Source organism: Macaca thibetana, chromosome 13 (genome assembly GCF_024542745.1).
Source record: "Macaca thibetana thibetana isolate TM-01 chromosome 13, ASM2454274v1, whole genome shotgun sequence".
NCBI lineage: Eukaryota > Metazoa > Chordata > Mammalia > Primates > Cercopithecidae > Macaca > Macaca thibetana.
The window spans coordinates 68339552-68355352 of NC_065590.1; the positions used below are offsets into that span (position 1 = coordinate 68339552).

The following is a 15801-nucleotide window of genomic DNA, read 5'->3' on the forward strand; positions in this document are numbered from 1 at the left end:
ATACGCGAGGGGCTGAAGCTGAGCCAATCAGAAGGCGCCAGGGCTGTGCCGCTGCAGCTGGGCCACCGCAGGGCTGCTCCAAGTGAGAACCGGGAGGGTGGCCAAGCCCTGTGGGGACCTCTGACCCTTGGGCAGCACCTCCCGACAGCTGGCTCGGGACCCAACTCTGCAAGCCAGGTACGTCTTCCACTTCTGCGGACAAGTGATGCGCGTTGTGCGCACGGTCTGCGCGTCGCCCTGTTTGTCAGTGTGTCTGCCGCCTCCTGCTCCAGGAGTGGTCGGGATCTGAGGAGCATCGCGGCCCAGTGTTTCATCCTGTCTGCCTGGGGCCGGTGAATCTGGACCAGCAGGATCCCAGGCCCCGGGACCGGACCAAGGCGGAGCTCTGCCGCTGAGGTTGTGCACGCTCAAACTGCAGTGCGGGGGCGGTGGGGCTAGGAGACGAGGCGTGAAATTCAGGCTTGGAGCAGGCTAAGGGGTTGATTGAAGGGGTCAGGCTCCGTTCCCTGTCTCTGTCTGTGTGGCTTTTTTGGGGAGAAGGGTGGGGACGATGTGAGTTCGAAAAAGGATACGAGATCTGGATATCTGGATGGAGCTGGTTATATTGTGATCAGTCAGAGATCTGCCTGGGAGGAGGGTAGTGTGTAGTCACTTTTCAGTGCCTTGGCTGTCAAACAAAGAATACTCTTACAGCCAAACTTAGGTCCCTGTATCCATGGTGAAGAAAGATAGTTGGAATCTTCCCGGGCTAGATGGAATAGATAGTGGAATCTAACCACGTGGATTATACAACCTAATTCCTATTGCCTGGAAAACTCTGGGAGAGTGGTATTGGATACCATTACAGTCAGCAAATCTTCGTTTAAAATTTTGAGCGCATATCTCAGATCTACTTGTAAAAGTAACATTTTCTGGATTGATGTGAGACAACTTGTTTTGAATCAGAGTAAGCATCCTCTTGCTTTTTCCTAATGTTTCTCAGTACACAAATTTACCTGGGCTGCATGGTTTTTGAGAGGAAGTTCTAATCTGTCTGTTTGATTTATTTCCTTTCCGTAAATTTTAGAAATCATAGGTAATTACTGATGCACAACCTTACAGAATTCAGTTTGACCTGTTATTTTTCTTGCCTGTTAAAATTTTAATGACTCTACATTTTTGTGAGTAAAGTTGACATTTGAACAACATGGTTTTGAACTACACGGGCCCACTTATGGGTGGATTTTTTCCAAACCAACACACATTGAAAATACAGTATTTCAACTAGGCATAGTGGCTCATGCCGGTAATCCCAGCACCTTGGGAGGCCAAGGTGAGAGGATTGCTTGAGCTCAGGAGTACGAGACCAGCTTGGGCAACAAAGCGAAACCTCATCTCTACTAAAAAAATTTTAAAGTAGCTAGGTGTGGTGGTGCGTCTGTGGTCCCAGCTATTCAGGAGGCTGAGACAGGAGGATTGCTTGAGCCCAGGATATCGAGGCTGCAATAAGCTGTGGTCATACCACTGCACTGCATCCTGGGTGATACAGCGAGATCCAGTCTCAAAAAAAAAAAAAGAAAGAAAGAAAGAAAAAAGAAAAGACAGTATTCCTGGAATGCAAAACACACATACAGAGGGCCGGCTTTTCCTGTATGCAAATTCTACAGGGCTGACTGGAGGACTTGAGTATCCGTGGATTTTCGTATACATGGGGTTCTGGAACCAATCCCCTGTGTATACTGAGGGATGACTATTTCATGGCTCGTTCTCTCAGTTTCTTCCGGATGTCCTTTAAAATGTGATCTCAAAGAGGCCTTACCCAACCACTCTATCTAAAATAACTGCCTCAAGGTTTTTTTTTTTTCTCGATAACACTTAAGTAATAATATATATCTATTTGTTTAATGTCTGTCTTACCCTCTAGAAGGTAAGCTTCATGAAGCAGAAATTTTGTCTTCTTTGCTGTTATATCCCCAGGATCTGGCACATAATAAGTGCTCAATAAATATTTGTGGAAAGAATAAATAGATGAATAAATCTCCATTCCCACATAAGTCATTTTTCCAACCTTCAGTCATTCATTCCACAAATAGATATTGAATTCCTACCATATGCTAGACACTGTGTTAAGGGTACAGTGGTAAAAAAAATAGACATAGTCTTGTTTTCAAAGAGCTTTCTGGGAGTAGAAAGGAGAGACAAACTTAAGATAAACACTGAATACATATGTATAATCATCAAGAATTTTGAAGAAAGGAATACCTAGGAAGACGTAGTTTAATATCCACATATTTGTGAGTTTCCCAAATTTTTTCTAGCTTTTGATTTCTAATTCCATTTTGGTTGGAGAACATAGTTCATATTATTTCTTTCTTTTTAAATTTATTGAGGTTTATGGCTAAGCAAGGTGGCTCACACCTGTAATGCCTGCACTTTGGAATGCCAAGGTGGGTGGATCACCTGAGGTCAGGAATTCGAGACCAGCCTGACCAACATGATGAAACACCATCTCTATTAAAAATACAAAAATTAGCCAGGGAGCATGGTGGCGGGTGCCTGTAGTCCCAGCTACTCGGGAGGCTGAGGCAGGAGAATCGCTTGAACCTGAGAGGCAGAGGTTGCAGTGAGCCAAGATTGCACCATTAGCACTCCAGCCTGGGTAACAGAGCAAGACTCCATCTTAAAAAAAAAAAAAAGGCCGGGCGCGGTGGCTCAAGCCTGTAATCCCAGCACTTTGGGAGGCCGAGACGGGCGGATCACTAGGTCAGGAGATTGAGACCATCCTGGCTAACACGGTGAAACCCCGTCTCTACTAAAAAATACAAAAAACTAGCCGGGCGAGGTGGCGGGCGCCTGTAGTCCCAGCTACTCAGGAGGCTGAGACAGGAGAATGGCCCGAACCCGGGAGGCGGAGCTTGCAGTGAGCTGAGATCCGGCCACTGCACTCCAGCCTGGGCGACAGAGCGAGACTCCGTCTCAAAAAAAAAAAAAAAAAAAAAGTATTGAGGTTTCTTTTATCACCTAGCATGGTCTATCTTGGAAGATGTTTCATGTGTACTTGAGAAGTGTGAATATTTGTCTATAGACACTTATTAGGTCTAGTTGGTTTAGAGTGTTGTTCAAGTCTTTTATTTCCTTGTTGATCCTCTGTCTAGTTGTTCTACCATTATTAAAAGTGAGGTATTGAAGTCTCCTACTATTATTATTGAATTGTCTAATTCTCCCTTCATTTCTGTCAGTTGTTGCTTTGTGTATTTTGGTGCCTTCTTATTAGGTACATATGTGTTTTTAATTGTTATCTTTTCCTGACAGATTAACCCTTTTGTCATTAAGAAATATCCCTATCTCTAGTAACATTTTTTGCTTTCAAGTCTATTTTGTCAGATATTAACATAGCCACTCCACCTTTCTTGTGGTTGCTGTTTGCAAGATCATCTTTTTCCATCCTTTTACTTTTCATTTATTGTGTCTCTGAATTTAAAATGCCTATCCTGCAGACAGCATATATTTGGATCCTGTTTTTTAATCCAGTCTGACAGTCTCTGTCTTTTGATTGGACTGCTTTATTCTCTCACATTTATTTTTATTATCTGTATACTGGGAATTACATCTAATTCTAGTCTACTTTTGGACGTCTGTATGTCTCAATGTCTATTTTTCCCTCTGTTCTTACTTTTTGCTTTCATTTGCATTTAGTCATTAAGTGAATATTTTCTAATGTAGTATTTTTGTGATTGCTTTGGGATTTATGAACAGCTTCAGATTTATACTAGCTTAATTCCAGCAATATTGCTATGGTTTGAATGTTTACCCCCAAAGTTCATGTGTTAGACGTTTAATTTCCAATGCAACAGTATTAGGAGATGGGGCCTAATAACACGTAATTCAATCATGAGGGCAGAGCCCTTATTAACGGATTAATGTCACTAGCATGGGAGTGGGTTAGTTATAGCAAGAATAAGTAATTATAAAATAAGTCTGGCTGCTGGTGCCTTTCTCTGTATCATGCCCACTTCTGCCTTCCATCTTCCACCATGAGATGATACTCAGCAGATGCCACTGTCATGCTCTTGGACTTCCCAGCCTCCATTACCATGAGCCAAATAAACTTCTATTGTTTATAAATTACCTAGTCTGTGGCATTCTGTTATAGCAGAAAACAGACTAAGACAGATATATAGAAGTATTACTTTTATATATCTCTATTCCCTTCCTACCTTTTATAGTATTATTATACATATTATATCTATTAATGTTATATACCCAACTATACTTATTACAAGTATTACTTTACTGTCTGTAGTCATTTTCTCAGCACAGTACAATTATGCTCCCACCAATCTTTGTGCTGTTATTGGCAAATATATTACATACATATTACCTTCCTGTAGGTTACAGGCCCAACGTTATATCATGTACATCTTATTTTATATAATTGCTTTTTAAAATCATTTCAGAGGGAAGAAGAAACAATACATTTATACTGGTTTTCAAATAAATAAATGTCCAATATAAATCTGGATTTTTAAAAAATACTTACACAATTACCTTTACTCTTTGTTTTTTCATGTAGATTTAAATTACCATCCAGGGACACTTGCTTCCACTTGAAGAATTGTTAGTATTTCTTGTGAGGCGAGTCTATTGGCAACAAATTCTCTCAGTTTTGTTTGTCTGAGAAAGTTTTCATTTTACCTTCATTTTTGAAAGATAGCTTTTTTTGGTTAACTATTTTTTCTTTTTCTTTTTTTTTTTTTTTTTTGAGACAGAGTCTCACTCTGTCACCCAGGCTGGAGTGCAGTGGCACGATCTCGGCTCACTGCATCTTCTGCCTCCCAGGTTCAAGCGATTCTCCTGCGTCAGCCTCCCGAGTAGCTGGGACTACAGGTGTGTGCCACCACGCCCAGCTAATTTTTTGTATTTTTAGTAGAGATGGGGTTTCACTGTGTTAGCCAGGATGGTCTCGATCTCCTGACCTCGTGATCTGCCCACCTCAGCCTCCCACAGTGCTGGGATTACAGGCGTGAGCCACTGTGCCCAGCCCTATTTTTTTCTTTGAGTACTTTAAATATATATGTCATTACCTTCTGCCCTCCATTGTTTCTGTGGAGAAATCAGTCATTAATTTTATTGGGGTTCCCCTTGTAAGTGATAAGTTGTTTTTCTCTTACTCCTTTCATGATTTTCTCCTTGTCTTTTGACCTTCAACATTTTTGTTGCAACTTATCTATTTTGTGGATCTCTGTGTTTATTTTCTAATAGTTGGAGGACATTGAGCTTCCTGCATGTAGAGGTTATTGATTTTCAGTAAATCAGAGAAGTTTTCTACCATTATTTCTTTGAATATTTTTTCTGCTCTTTTCTTTCTTTCCTTTCCTTCTGGTATTCTAATTATATGTGTATGATACCCTTGATGGTGTCCTACATTTTTCCAAGGCTCTGTTCACTTTTCTTCATTTATTGTTCTCTCTGTTTTCAGTTTGCATAATCAATGTCAGTCTGTCTTCAAGTTCATCAGTTCTTTCTCTTGCTAGTTCATGTTTATGGAGCTTCTCTAGTGAATTTTTAATTTCAATTATTATACTTTTCAACTCCAGAATTCCCATTTGGTTCTTTTTAATATATATAATTTTTTATCTCTTTATTGATGTTCTCAATTTGATATGACATTGTCATCACACCTTCCTTTACTGCTTTAATTGTGCATTCCTTTATTTCTGTGAATATACTTACAATGACTATTTTGAAGTTCTTTTCTGTTAAATCTGACATCTGATCTCACTCATAGACAGTTTGTGCTTTTTCCCCCCAGTGTATGGGTCATACGTAAGCGTTTCTTTGCCTGCCTTGTGACTTTTTGTTGTTAACTGGGCATTTTAGATAACACACTGTAACAACTCTGGGTACTGATTCTCCCCTTTCAGGGGCTTCTTATTGTTATTTGCTGGTTTACTTTTTAGTGACTGGCTAGAATATTTCAGTGAAGTCTATTTCCCTCCCACGATTTTAAGCCTCAGTTGTTGCTCCTCTGGGAGGCACAGCTTTGGGTATGCCCATGGTTGATTGCTCAATTGTTTTCAACAATGCTCTGGAGAGTAAATTCCTTTACAAACTAATCCAACCAAACTATGGCTTCTGTGAAGCAATAGTTTCTGAGATCCCGGTTTAATACTTGTTCTAATCCCAAAAAGGAACTTCCTAGTGGTCTTATTCCTTGGTTTGCTTCCTGCAAACTAGTTGGCCAACAGTCTAAACTGTATCTTCATTTAATCCTGTAATCTCCCTTTCCCCACAACCTCACTATTCTTGAAAGCACCTTTAAGTTTGAACTTCTCCACACTCCATTGTAAATGGAGTCGGTCCTTTGGAAAAAGATTAGGAGCTATCTGTTTTATGGCCTACTTCCCTTTTGCCCTTGGCAGAATCTCTGAGCCCAAGCTGTGTTCCTGATAGAGCGTATATACATTTAAATTTTGTCAAAACATATATTAAATTCATGGAAACTTCTCAACTGGATTTTTTAAATCCTATACTAGGCCGGGTGTGGTGGCTCACACCTGTAATCCCAGCACTTTGGGATGCTGAGGTGCACAGATCACTTGAGGTCAGGAGTTTGAGACCAGCCTGACCAACATGGTGAAACCCCATCTCTACTAAAAATACAAATATTAGCTGGGCATGGTGGCAGGCACCTGTAGTCCCAGCTACTCCAGAGGCTGAGGCAGGAGAATTGCTTGAACCCAGGAGGCGGAGGTTGCATTGAACCGAGATCGAGCCACTGCACTCCAGCCTGGGCGACAGAGCAAGACTGCATCTCTAAATAAATAAATAAATAAAACTCTAAATTAGACCTAACCAAATGAGAATCTAGGATTATTTTCTTTAGTTAAGAAATCTGTGTCAGAGACATTCAATAATATTAGTCCTGAGGTAGAAGTGCTTATAAATCTTTTGTGAAGATTTATCCACACTACCCCTAAATTGGCTGGCTCTTTTTATTTTGTAGTTTTAAAATGTTTTCACTGGAACAGATTCAGAATCCTGCTCCGAGATCAGCTCTTTTTACATGTGCATTTTCCTTCATTTCTTTAAAGTAGCCTATATTCATAAGTTTGGCAAACCAAGGATTATCATACCTGTCTGGTTTTATGATGTCTACATTAATTTTTTTCTCTTACAGGTGAAAATGAGTTCTTCAGTAAGAAGAAAAGGCAAGCCAAGCAAAGGAGGTGGAAAAGGGTCTTCTAGAGGAGGAAGAGGAGGCAGGAGTCACGCCAGTAAATCTCATGGGAGTGGTAGTGGTGGCGGTGGCGGTGGTGGTGGTGGAGGTGGCGGCAACAGAAAGGCCTCCAGTAGAATATGGGATGATGGAGATGACTTTTGTATCTTCAGTGAATCAAGGCGCCCTTCCAGGTCATTATAACTCTTTGAATGTTTAAATATGGAAATGGTATCAACCCCTAATGTATGGGACAACAGATGGCTGAGAAGGGAAAAAAAGTCGAGTAATTCTGGTCAAATTAATTGTCTTCCTCTTTGTAACCCATTTCTGAAGGCATGATGGGAAATAACAGCTTTTGTGTGTATGTAGGTTGCATGACGCTGTGAATTGAGTGTAATACTGCTGTTATACCCAGTGTTACTCTGAAAGTAAATACAGAAATAGTGTGAGGAAAATTATTTTAAGTATTCCTTAGTCATCATAGATTGATGTTAAAATGATGATGTTAACATTGAACATGGCCAGGCACAATGGCTCACGCCTGTAATCCCAGCACTTTGGGAGGCCCAGGTGGGTAGATCTCTTGAGGTCAGGAGTTCGAGACCGGCCTGGCCAATAGGGTGGAATCCCATCTCTACTAAAATACAAAAATCAACCACGCATGGTGGTGGTCAGCTGTAATCCCAGCTACTAGGGAGGCTGAGGCAGAAGAATTGCTTGAACTTGGGAGCAGAAGTTGCAGTGAGCTGAAATCACACCACTGCCCTCCAGCCTGGGTGACAGAGTGAGACTCCATCTCAAAAAGCAAACATTGAACAGCCTAAAGTGCAACATGACTGTACTGTGTCTTTCTAGTTGATAAGCTGTGTGTTTTCCAGCCAAATCAGCCATCATCTGATGGTGTTACATGTGGTGACCAGTAACAGATGTCTTATCTAGGCTTCTCTCCTATTCAACTTTTAACTAATGAATAAATTATGGGAATTCTAGTAATTCTAATGAGTAATAAAAGTAAACATTTTGCTATTGCATGTTATACAGTATAAATACAATTAGGCATCACTTGTTGACAGAGATGTGTTCTGAAAAATGCATTGTTAGGCGATTTCATTGTTGTTCAAACATCATAGAATGTACTTACACAACCCCAGATGGTGCAACTTACAACACACCTAGGCTATATGATGTAGCCAATTGCTCCTAGACTACAAATCTATACAGCATGTTGCTGTACTAAATATGCAATTATAACACAATGGTAAGTATTTGTGTATGTAAACATGTCTAGTTATAGAAAAGATATAGTAAAAATAGAGTATAAAAGATTAAAAATGGTACCTGTATAGGGCACTTACCATGAATGGAAGTTGCAGGATTGGAATTTGCTCTGGGTAAGTCAGTGAGGGAGTGGTGAGTGAATGTGAAGGCCTAGGATATTACTGTACACTACTATAGACTTTATAAATAGCAAGCAGCATAGTCTCTCTATGTTGCCCAGGCTGGTCTCGAACTCCTGGGCTCAAGCGATTCTTCTGCCGTGGCCTGCCATAGTGTTGGAGGTGAGCCACAGTTGGCGTGAGCCACTGTGCCTAGCCAAGAACCTAACTTCTGAGTTAGCTGCAGCTCTATGATTTTTCAAAACATGTGGATATTATACATTATTGGAGTCCATAGGTGTTCATTCATTCAGTAAGTATTTACTGAATGCACCAGGCACTGTTTTCTGTTTTAGGGACTTCGAATTGCAGCAGGGAGTAAAATATTGTCCTTATCTAGATAGAATGGGATTTGAGATAGAAAAGACATAAACAAATGTATAACATTACCCGTTGGCACATGCTATGGAGAGAAATAAAGGAGTGTAACAGGGATATAAAATACCAAAATAGAATTACTATTTTATGTAGAAAGCCCCCCAATAAGGTAGATAGCCCCCAATAAGATATCACGTGAAGAGAGGCAAGAAGTAAGTAAAGGAATAAGCTGTGAAGTTCTGAGTATAGAATATTCAAGGCAGAGGGAATAGCAATTTCTTAAGGCAGGAATGTGCTTGGAAGGTTTAGGAAATAGCAAAAAACACAGGGCTGGGGTGGCCTCAGGAAACTTACAATCATGCCAAAAGGGGAAGCAAACGCATCCTTCTTCACAAGGTGGCAGGAGAGAAAAGAATGAGAGCCAAGTGAAGGGGGACGCCCTTTATAAAACCATCAGATCTCATGAGAAGTTACTCACTATCACGAGAATAGTATGGGGGAGACTGCCCCCATGATTCAACTGTCTCCCACTGGTTCCCTCCCATGACATATGGGGATTATGGGAACTGCAATTGAAGATGAGATTTGACTTGCAGCCAAACCACTATCAACCCTATAAAGAATGTACAGTTATTACGTATCAATTAAAAATTTTAATTGAAAAATAAAACTAAGAGAAAGTGTGAAAAACAAAGGGGATTGAGAAGGAGCTGCCAATGAAGTAGGAAACTAAGAGAGTGGTTTTTGGAAGCCAAGGGACAAAGGTGTTTTAAAGGAGAATAGTCAATAAGATTGAATTGTATGCTTAAAGAGGGTACACATTTGTGGAAAAATGCTTCTGGCAGGTCAAGGAAAATGTGCACTAAGAATTATCCACTGGATTTGGCAATGTGGATATCATAGTTAACCTTGACAAGAGCTGTATTAGCATAGGAAATACTGATTGGGTTGTGTTTCAGAGAGACGAGGAAAGAAAATGGAGACAGAGACAATGATTTTGATAACCTAAATGAGAAGCTTTACTATAAGGGAGCTAGAGGAAGGAGAGATGGGGCAGTAGCTGTAGGGAGATGTGCACTCAAGGGAGGATTTGGCTTGGTTTGATTTTTTTTTAAGAGGGTAGACATTATAGTATGTCTGTATGCTGATGGGAATGATCCAAAGAAGAATGAAAAACCAATGATGTAGAAAGGAGGATAAGTGTTGGAATGATTTCCTTGAGGAGATTAAAGAAATGGCATATAGTTTACAAATAGAAAGACTGACTTTAAGATAAAGGATGGTTCACCCTTAATAACGGGAAGGAAGGCAAGTCACAGGGGTGTACAAATAAATGGTGGTTAAGATAGGAACATGTGAAACTCGCAACTCCCCCTCATTTTTACTGATCATTTCCTCATGATCAGACAAATAATAAAAGATTATATATGCTGTGTAATTTTTTTATTTCTTTTTTTTTTTTAAGTAGGATCTTGCTATATTGCCCAGGCTGGTCTTGAACTCCTGGGGCTTAAGCAATCCTACCACTTCAGCCTCTTAAAGTGCTGGAATTACAGGTGTGAGCCACTGCCCCTGGCCTTTTTTTTTTTTTTTTTTTTTTTTTTAATAATCAGAAATAAAGATAATTGGGTATTTTAGAAATAGGACCTAATATTCACAAGGAAGAATGAAACTCATTGGTTTTCAGATTTTAATGCAGAATGAAATGAAATGCTCTTTGTGTGTAGCTTATTTCTTTTCAGAACCCTGTAGTGCAGAGGAAACCATCATTAGCATTGCTTTTTCCCAAGGATTCTTGAGTTAGTGAAGCCAGAATTAATGATTAAGAATCTGGTAAGACTTTTTTTCTTTTTTTTAGATGGAGTCTCGCTGTGTCTCTCAGGCTCTAGTGCAGTGGCGCAATCTTGGCTTACTGCAACCTCCACCTCCGAGTTCAAGTGATTCTCCTGCCTCAGCCTCCTGAGTAGCTAGGATTACAGGCACGCACCACCATGCCCAGATAATTTTTGTGTTTTTAGTAGAGACAGGGTTTCGCCATGTTGGCCAGGCTGGTCTCTAACTCCTGACCTCAGGTGATCCAGCAGCCTCGGCCTCCCAAAGTGCTAGGATTACAGGCGTGAGCCACTGCACCTGGCCAAGAATCTGATAAGGTTTTTTTCCAGCAGTTTTGATATAATGAAGTCTGGTAAATACTATAGAAAATGGAGAATCTCCTCACATTCATTGTCATCTTTTGTAAGATACTTGACAATCCAGTTTGTATTGTGTATATTTGGGGACCTTGAGGAGAGTGTAAAAGTTCTGATCGCAGATAATGTGTGTAATTTTGCTCTTTTGTCCTCTATAGACCTAGCAACAGTAACATAAGCAAAGGAGAGGCACGCCCAAAATGGAAACCCAAAGCCAAAGTACCCCTTCAGACTCTACATATGACTTCTGAGAATCAAGAGAAAGTGAAAGCTCTTCTCCGAGACCTGCAAGAACAAGATGCTGATGCTGGATCTGAGTAAATTGTTTTATTTGAATAAACTATGATAGTAAGGAAAACATACTGGCAGTGTGAAGGTCCTGTGCATCTTTGGAATGCTGTGTCAGTACTGATTCTATTGTGGCCATATAATTAGTTGAAAGTGAGTCAAGAGAAATACAAGAATAATTATTCAGCAACAATTTTAGAGTGAGTTTGTTTTGTAGCATCCATGGGATTGCCTTTGTATCTTTATTTTTTTCCAGGGCAGTGCTCATATGGATTCAGTAACTGATTTATCTGTAATCTTCCAGATAAACCCTTGTAATGAACAAGTAGAAGTAGTGTTCAAGGAGCAAATATTGACTTGGTCAGGTGCGGTCTCAGGATTTGCTTATCATGACCATCTGCCTAAGAGAAAGCTTTTATTCTTAAATCTTAGTCGCTCTTTTGTTTGGGATTTCGGTTGAAGGAGTTAATTCCTTCTTTCCATTTACCAGAATTAATTAGTGGCCAGTCATGAACAGCTCATTTTCCATCCTATCTACAAATCTCTTATCTGTTTGAGATTTAGAAAAGGAGATTATGTAGCAAAACGAACAATTAGGGATAGTTATTTTTATGAATGAGAAGACAGAGGATAGCCAAGGTTTCTGTGATTAAGAACATAGGCTCTGGAATCTGCCTGCCTTTGGTAAAATCTCTATTTGCTCCTTAATGTGTAACCTAGGCAGTTACTAATCCTCTCTGAGTTTTAGTTGATCATCTTAAAAAAAAAAAAGGACATTCCAATATTACTTGGCACAGTTATTGGGAAGATTAAAGGAGTTAGTTCATATAAAGCACTTAACACAGTACCTGGCATTTAATAAATGACTGCTAAATGTTAATTGCCAAGGTATAAATTAATAGTTCAATATAAGATTAAATCAGCAACTGAAGAGTAGTCAGGAGCCTATTAATTAAATTCTTAGACCTTTGCTAAATTTTTCTTTGAAGTAAGTAGAAAGTAATATCTAATATATGAAAATGTTGCCTTTGCTAGAAGAGGCATTTCTGGGGAGGAGGAAGACGATGAGCCTGATTGCTGTAACGATGAGCGGTACTGGCCAGCTGGACAGGAAACTTCCCTCGTTCCCGACTTGGATCCTTTGGAATATGCTGGCTTAGCCCCAGTGGAGCCTCATGTTCCAGAATTTACAGTCTCCCCATTTGCAGTGCAAAAACTTTCCAGGTGATTGCTTTAATCATTTTTAGGAGTTGGGAAAGAATTCAAGGAAACTGAAATCATAGAAACCCACTACCCCTCTTTGTGTACTTTCCTATTTTGTGGGTTCCAGCAAAGCCTGCTAGGCCTAATATTCTATCTTATCAGATGGGGTCATTCAGGACGGCTTATTGTTATCAGGGTTGCTTTTTCAAAATACAAGCCCTGCCTATGTATAGTCATAACTTCATATAAGCATATTTAAATGAATTTTACTGTAATGGTGTGATACTGCTTTTTATATGCCATTTTTGTCATGTTTTGCCCTTGACAGGTATGGTTTCAATATTGAACGCTGTCAAGCAGTCCTGAGGATGTGTGATGGAGATGTGGGAGCATCACTAGAGCATCTCCTTACCCAGTGTTTTTCAGAGACATTTGGAGAGAGGATGAAGATCTCTGAGGCAGTCAACCAGATAAGCTTGGATGAGTGTATGGAACAGCGACAGGAAGAGGCGTTTGCTCTCAAGTCCATCTGTGGAGAAAAATTTATAGAAAGAATTCAGAACAGAGTCTGGACCATTGGATTAGAACTGGAATATTTGACAAGTAGATTCCGCAAATCCAAGCCAAAAGAAAGTACCAAAAATGTACAAGAGAATTCACTTGAAATCTGTAAATTTTACCTCAAAGGAAATTGTAAATTTGGATCGAAATGCAAATTCAAACATGAAGTGCCCCCAAATCAAATTGTTGGAAGAATAGAAAGAAGTGTAGATGATTCTCATCTTAATGCTAATGAAGATGGATCTTTTTTATATGAACTTGAAATTCGATTTTCTAAAGACCACAAATATCCCTACCAAGCTCCCCTCGTGGCATTTTATTCCACCAATGAGAACCTACCTCTGGCTTGTCGTTTACATATTTCTGAGTTTCTTTATGACAAGGCCTTGACATTTGCGGAAACTTCGGAACCTGTTGTATATTCTTTGATAACCCTTTTAGAGGAAGAATCGGAAATAATCAAGTTACTAACGAATACCCATCACAAGTATAGTGTCCCTCCCATGAACGTTCTGCCAGTACCCTCTAGGACCAGAATAAATAATCCTGCCTGTCATAAACCAATGATTCCAAATAATTCTTTTGTTTCTAATCAAATTCCAGAAGGTATGTAAGGCATTGATCTTGTGGAGGGAGGCATTCAGAATGATGGGTTTAGAAGTCAAAGCTTTTAAAGCTGATCCAGGATGGCTTAGTGATCTTGAACAAGCTGAACAAGCCATTCAGTCCCATGGGCAAAAGGGAATGAGAATTCCCTGAACTGTAATTGTGTCCAACTTTAATTGTAAGGCTCAATTGTGTTGCTTAAGGCTCAGTTGTGTTGCTGTGGATAGGCTTCCTGAGTTGAAGTTTGTTGTGATGTGTGTTTATTTTAACCATATAAAATCTGAGGCTTGGAAGGACCTTAAGGTACCTTCTCAGAAAATCTATTTTATTTAATTCATTTGGTTTTCATATGATTACTTCTTATATTATATACTGAATTACTTTCAAATGAAATTTTAGAGATATTTTGCTTTCAATACCACTATCCGTACCCTCCTGCTTTTGGTATACTAGATCCCCAGAATTCATTAGGGATAGTTCTATGAATCCCTAAATCCTCAAATACTTGTGCAGGCTTCTAGCCTAGTCTAGATCCAGGTTTACTGTGCAGATTCTTTTTATGTTTTTGAGGATTCTTTTTATGTTTTTGAGATGGAGTTTCACTCTTGTCCCCCGGGCTGGAGTGCAGTGGTGCAATCTCAGCTCGCTGCAACCTCTGCCCTCCAGATTCAAGTGATTCTCCTGCCTCAGCCTCCTGAGTAGCTGGGATTACAAGTGCCCACCACCACACCTGGCTAACTTTTCTATTTTTAGTAGATACAGAGTTTCACCATGTTGGCCAGGCTGGTCTCGAACTCCTGACCCCAGGTGATCTACCTGCCTCAGCCTCCCAGTGCTGGGATTACAGGTGTGAGCCACCACACATGGCCTACTGTGCAGATTCTTACACCACAAGTAAGCCCCTTTCAAAGAATTCTCTGCTGGGTGTAGTGGCTCACGCCTGTAATCCCAGCACTTTGGGAGGCTGAGGTGAGAGGATTGCTTGAGCCCAGGAGTTTGAGACCAGCCTGGGCAGCATAGCGAGACCCCATCTCTACAATATATATATATATTTTCTTAGCTAGTCAGCCATGGTCGTGCACTCTGTCCCAGGTACTCAAGAGGCTGATGTTGGGGGATCACTTCAGCCTGGGAGGTAGAGGCTTCAGTGAGCCATTGCACTTCAGTCTTGGAGACAGAGTGAGACTCTATCTCTTAAAAAGAAAAAAAAAAGGAGGAAAGAAGGAAGGAGAGGAAGGAGAGGGAGGGAAGGAAGGAGGGAGGGGGAGAGAGAGAGAGAGAGAGGAAGAAGAGAAAGAGAAAGAAAGAAAAAGAAAAGAAAGAAAAAAGAAAGAAAGAGAAAGGGAGGGAAGGAGGAAGGAAGGAAGGAAGGGAGGGAGGGAAGGAAGGAAGGGAAGGAAGGGTCCTCTTTTATTTGTTGCTATCTATCTTTCTTCCAGAGAAACAAAAGAAACGTAAGAGTCCTTGGGTAAACTTCAATGAGTAGAGAATAGTGATGCTGTGCTGAGATGTTAGGGCTGGTCAGTTAGCCAGGTTCACTCACTAACCACCCAACCCACTCCCAGATGCCAGCTTCTAGGGCATGGGATTCAAATATGTTCCTTGGGAAATGACAATTATGTGCCATGGCCTTTTTTTGTAAAATAGTAGTTTTATTGAGACATAATTTATATACCGTAAGATTCACTCTTTTAAAGTATATAGTTCAATGTTTTTGGATTTTTACAGAGTTGTGCAACAATGACCACCTTTTAATCCCTGGACATTATCATCACTGCCAAAAGAAACCCTGTACCCATGTACCATAACAGTCTCTCCTCATTTACCCCTTCCCCCAGCCTCTGGCAACCACAAATCTGCTGTCTATCTCTATGGGTGTGCCTACTCTGGACATGTCATAGAAATGGAATTATACAATATGCAGCTTTTTGAGATGGGCTTCTTTTACTTAGCATAATGTGTTCAAGGTTCATCCATGTCCTAGCACATATCAGTACAG

The 15801-nt window shown here is 40.3% G+C and overlaps 2 protein-coding genes across 3 annotated transcripts in view; one reads left to right on the forward strand and one right to left on the reverse strand.

The window, feature by feature from the left end:
* The window catches only part of MORN2 (MORN repeat containing 2), a 1051609-nt gene that overhangs the window by 6310 nt on the left and 1029498 nt on the right, over positions 1–15801 (reverse strand). The gene's annotated exons all lie outside the window — the stretch shown is intronic.
* The window catches only part of DHX57 (DExH-box helicase 57), a 77160-nt gene continuing 61384 nt past the window's right edge, over positions 26–15801 (forward strand). The window contains exons 1-5 of one of the 2 annotated variants that reach the window (XM_050753294.1): positions 26–396; positions 7160–7392; positions 11303–11461; positions 12468–12656; positions 12964–13802. In XM_050753294.1, the coding sequence (XP_050609251.1) occupies positions 7166–7392; positions 11303–11461; positions 12468–12656; positions 12964–13802 (1414 nt within the window). In that variant the 5' untranslated portion in view covers positions 26–396; positions 7160–7165. The remainder of the gene's footprint in view (positions 397–7159; positions 7393–11302; positions 11462–12467; positions 12657–12963; positions 13803–15801) is intronic. The other variant, XM_050753293.1, reaches the window with a different exon arrangement.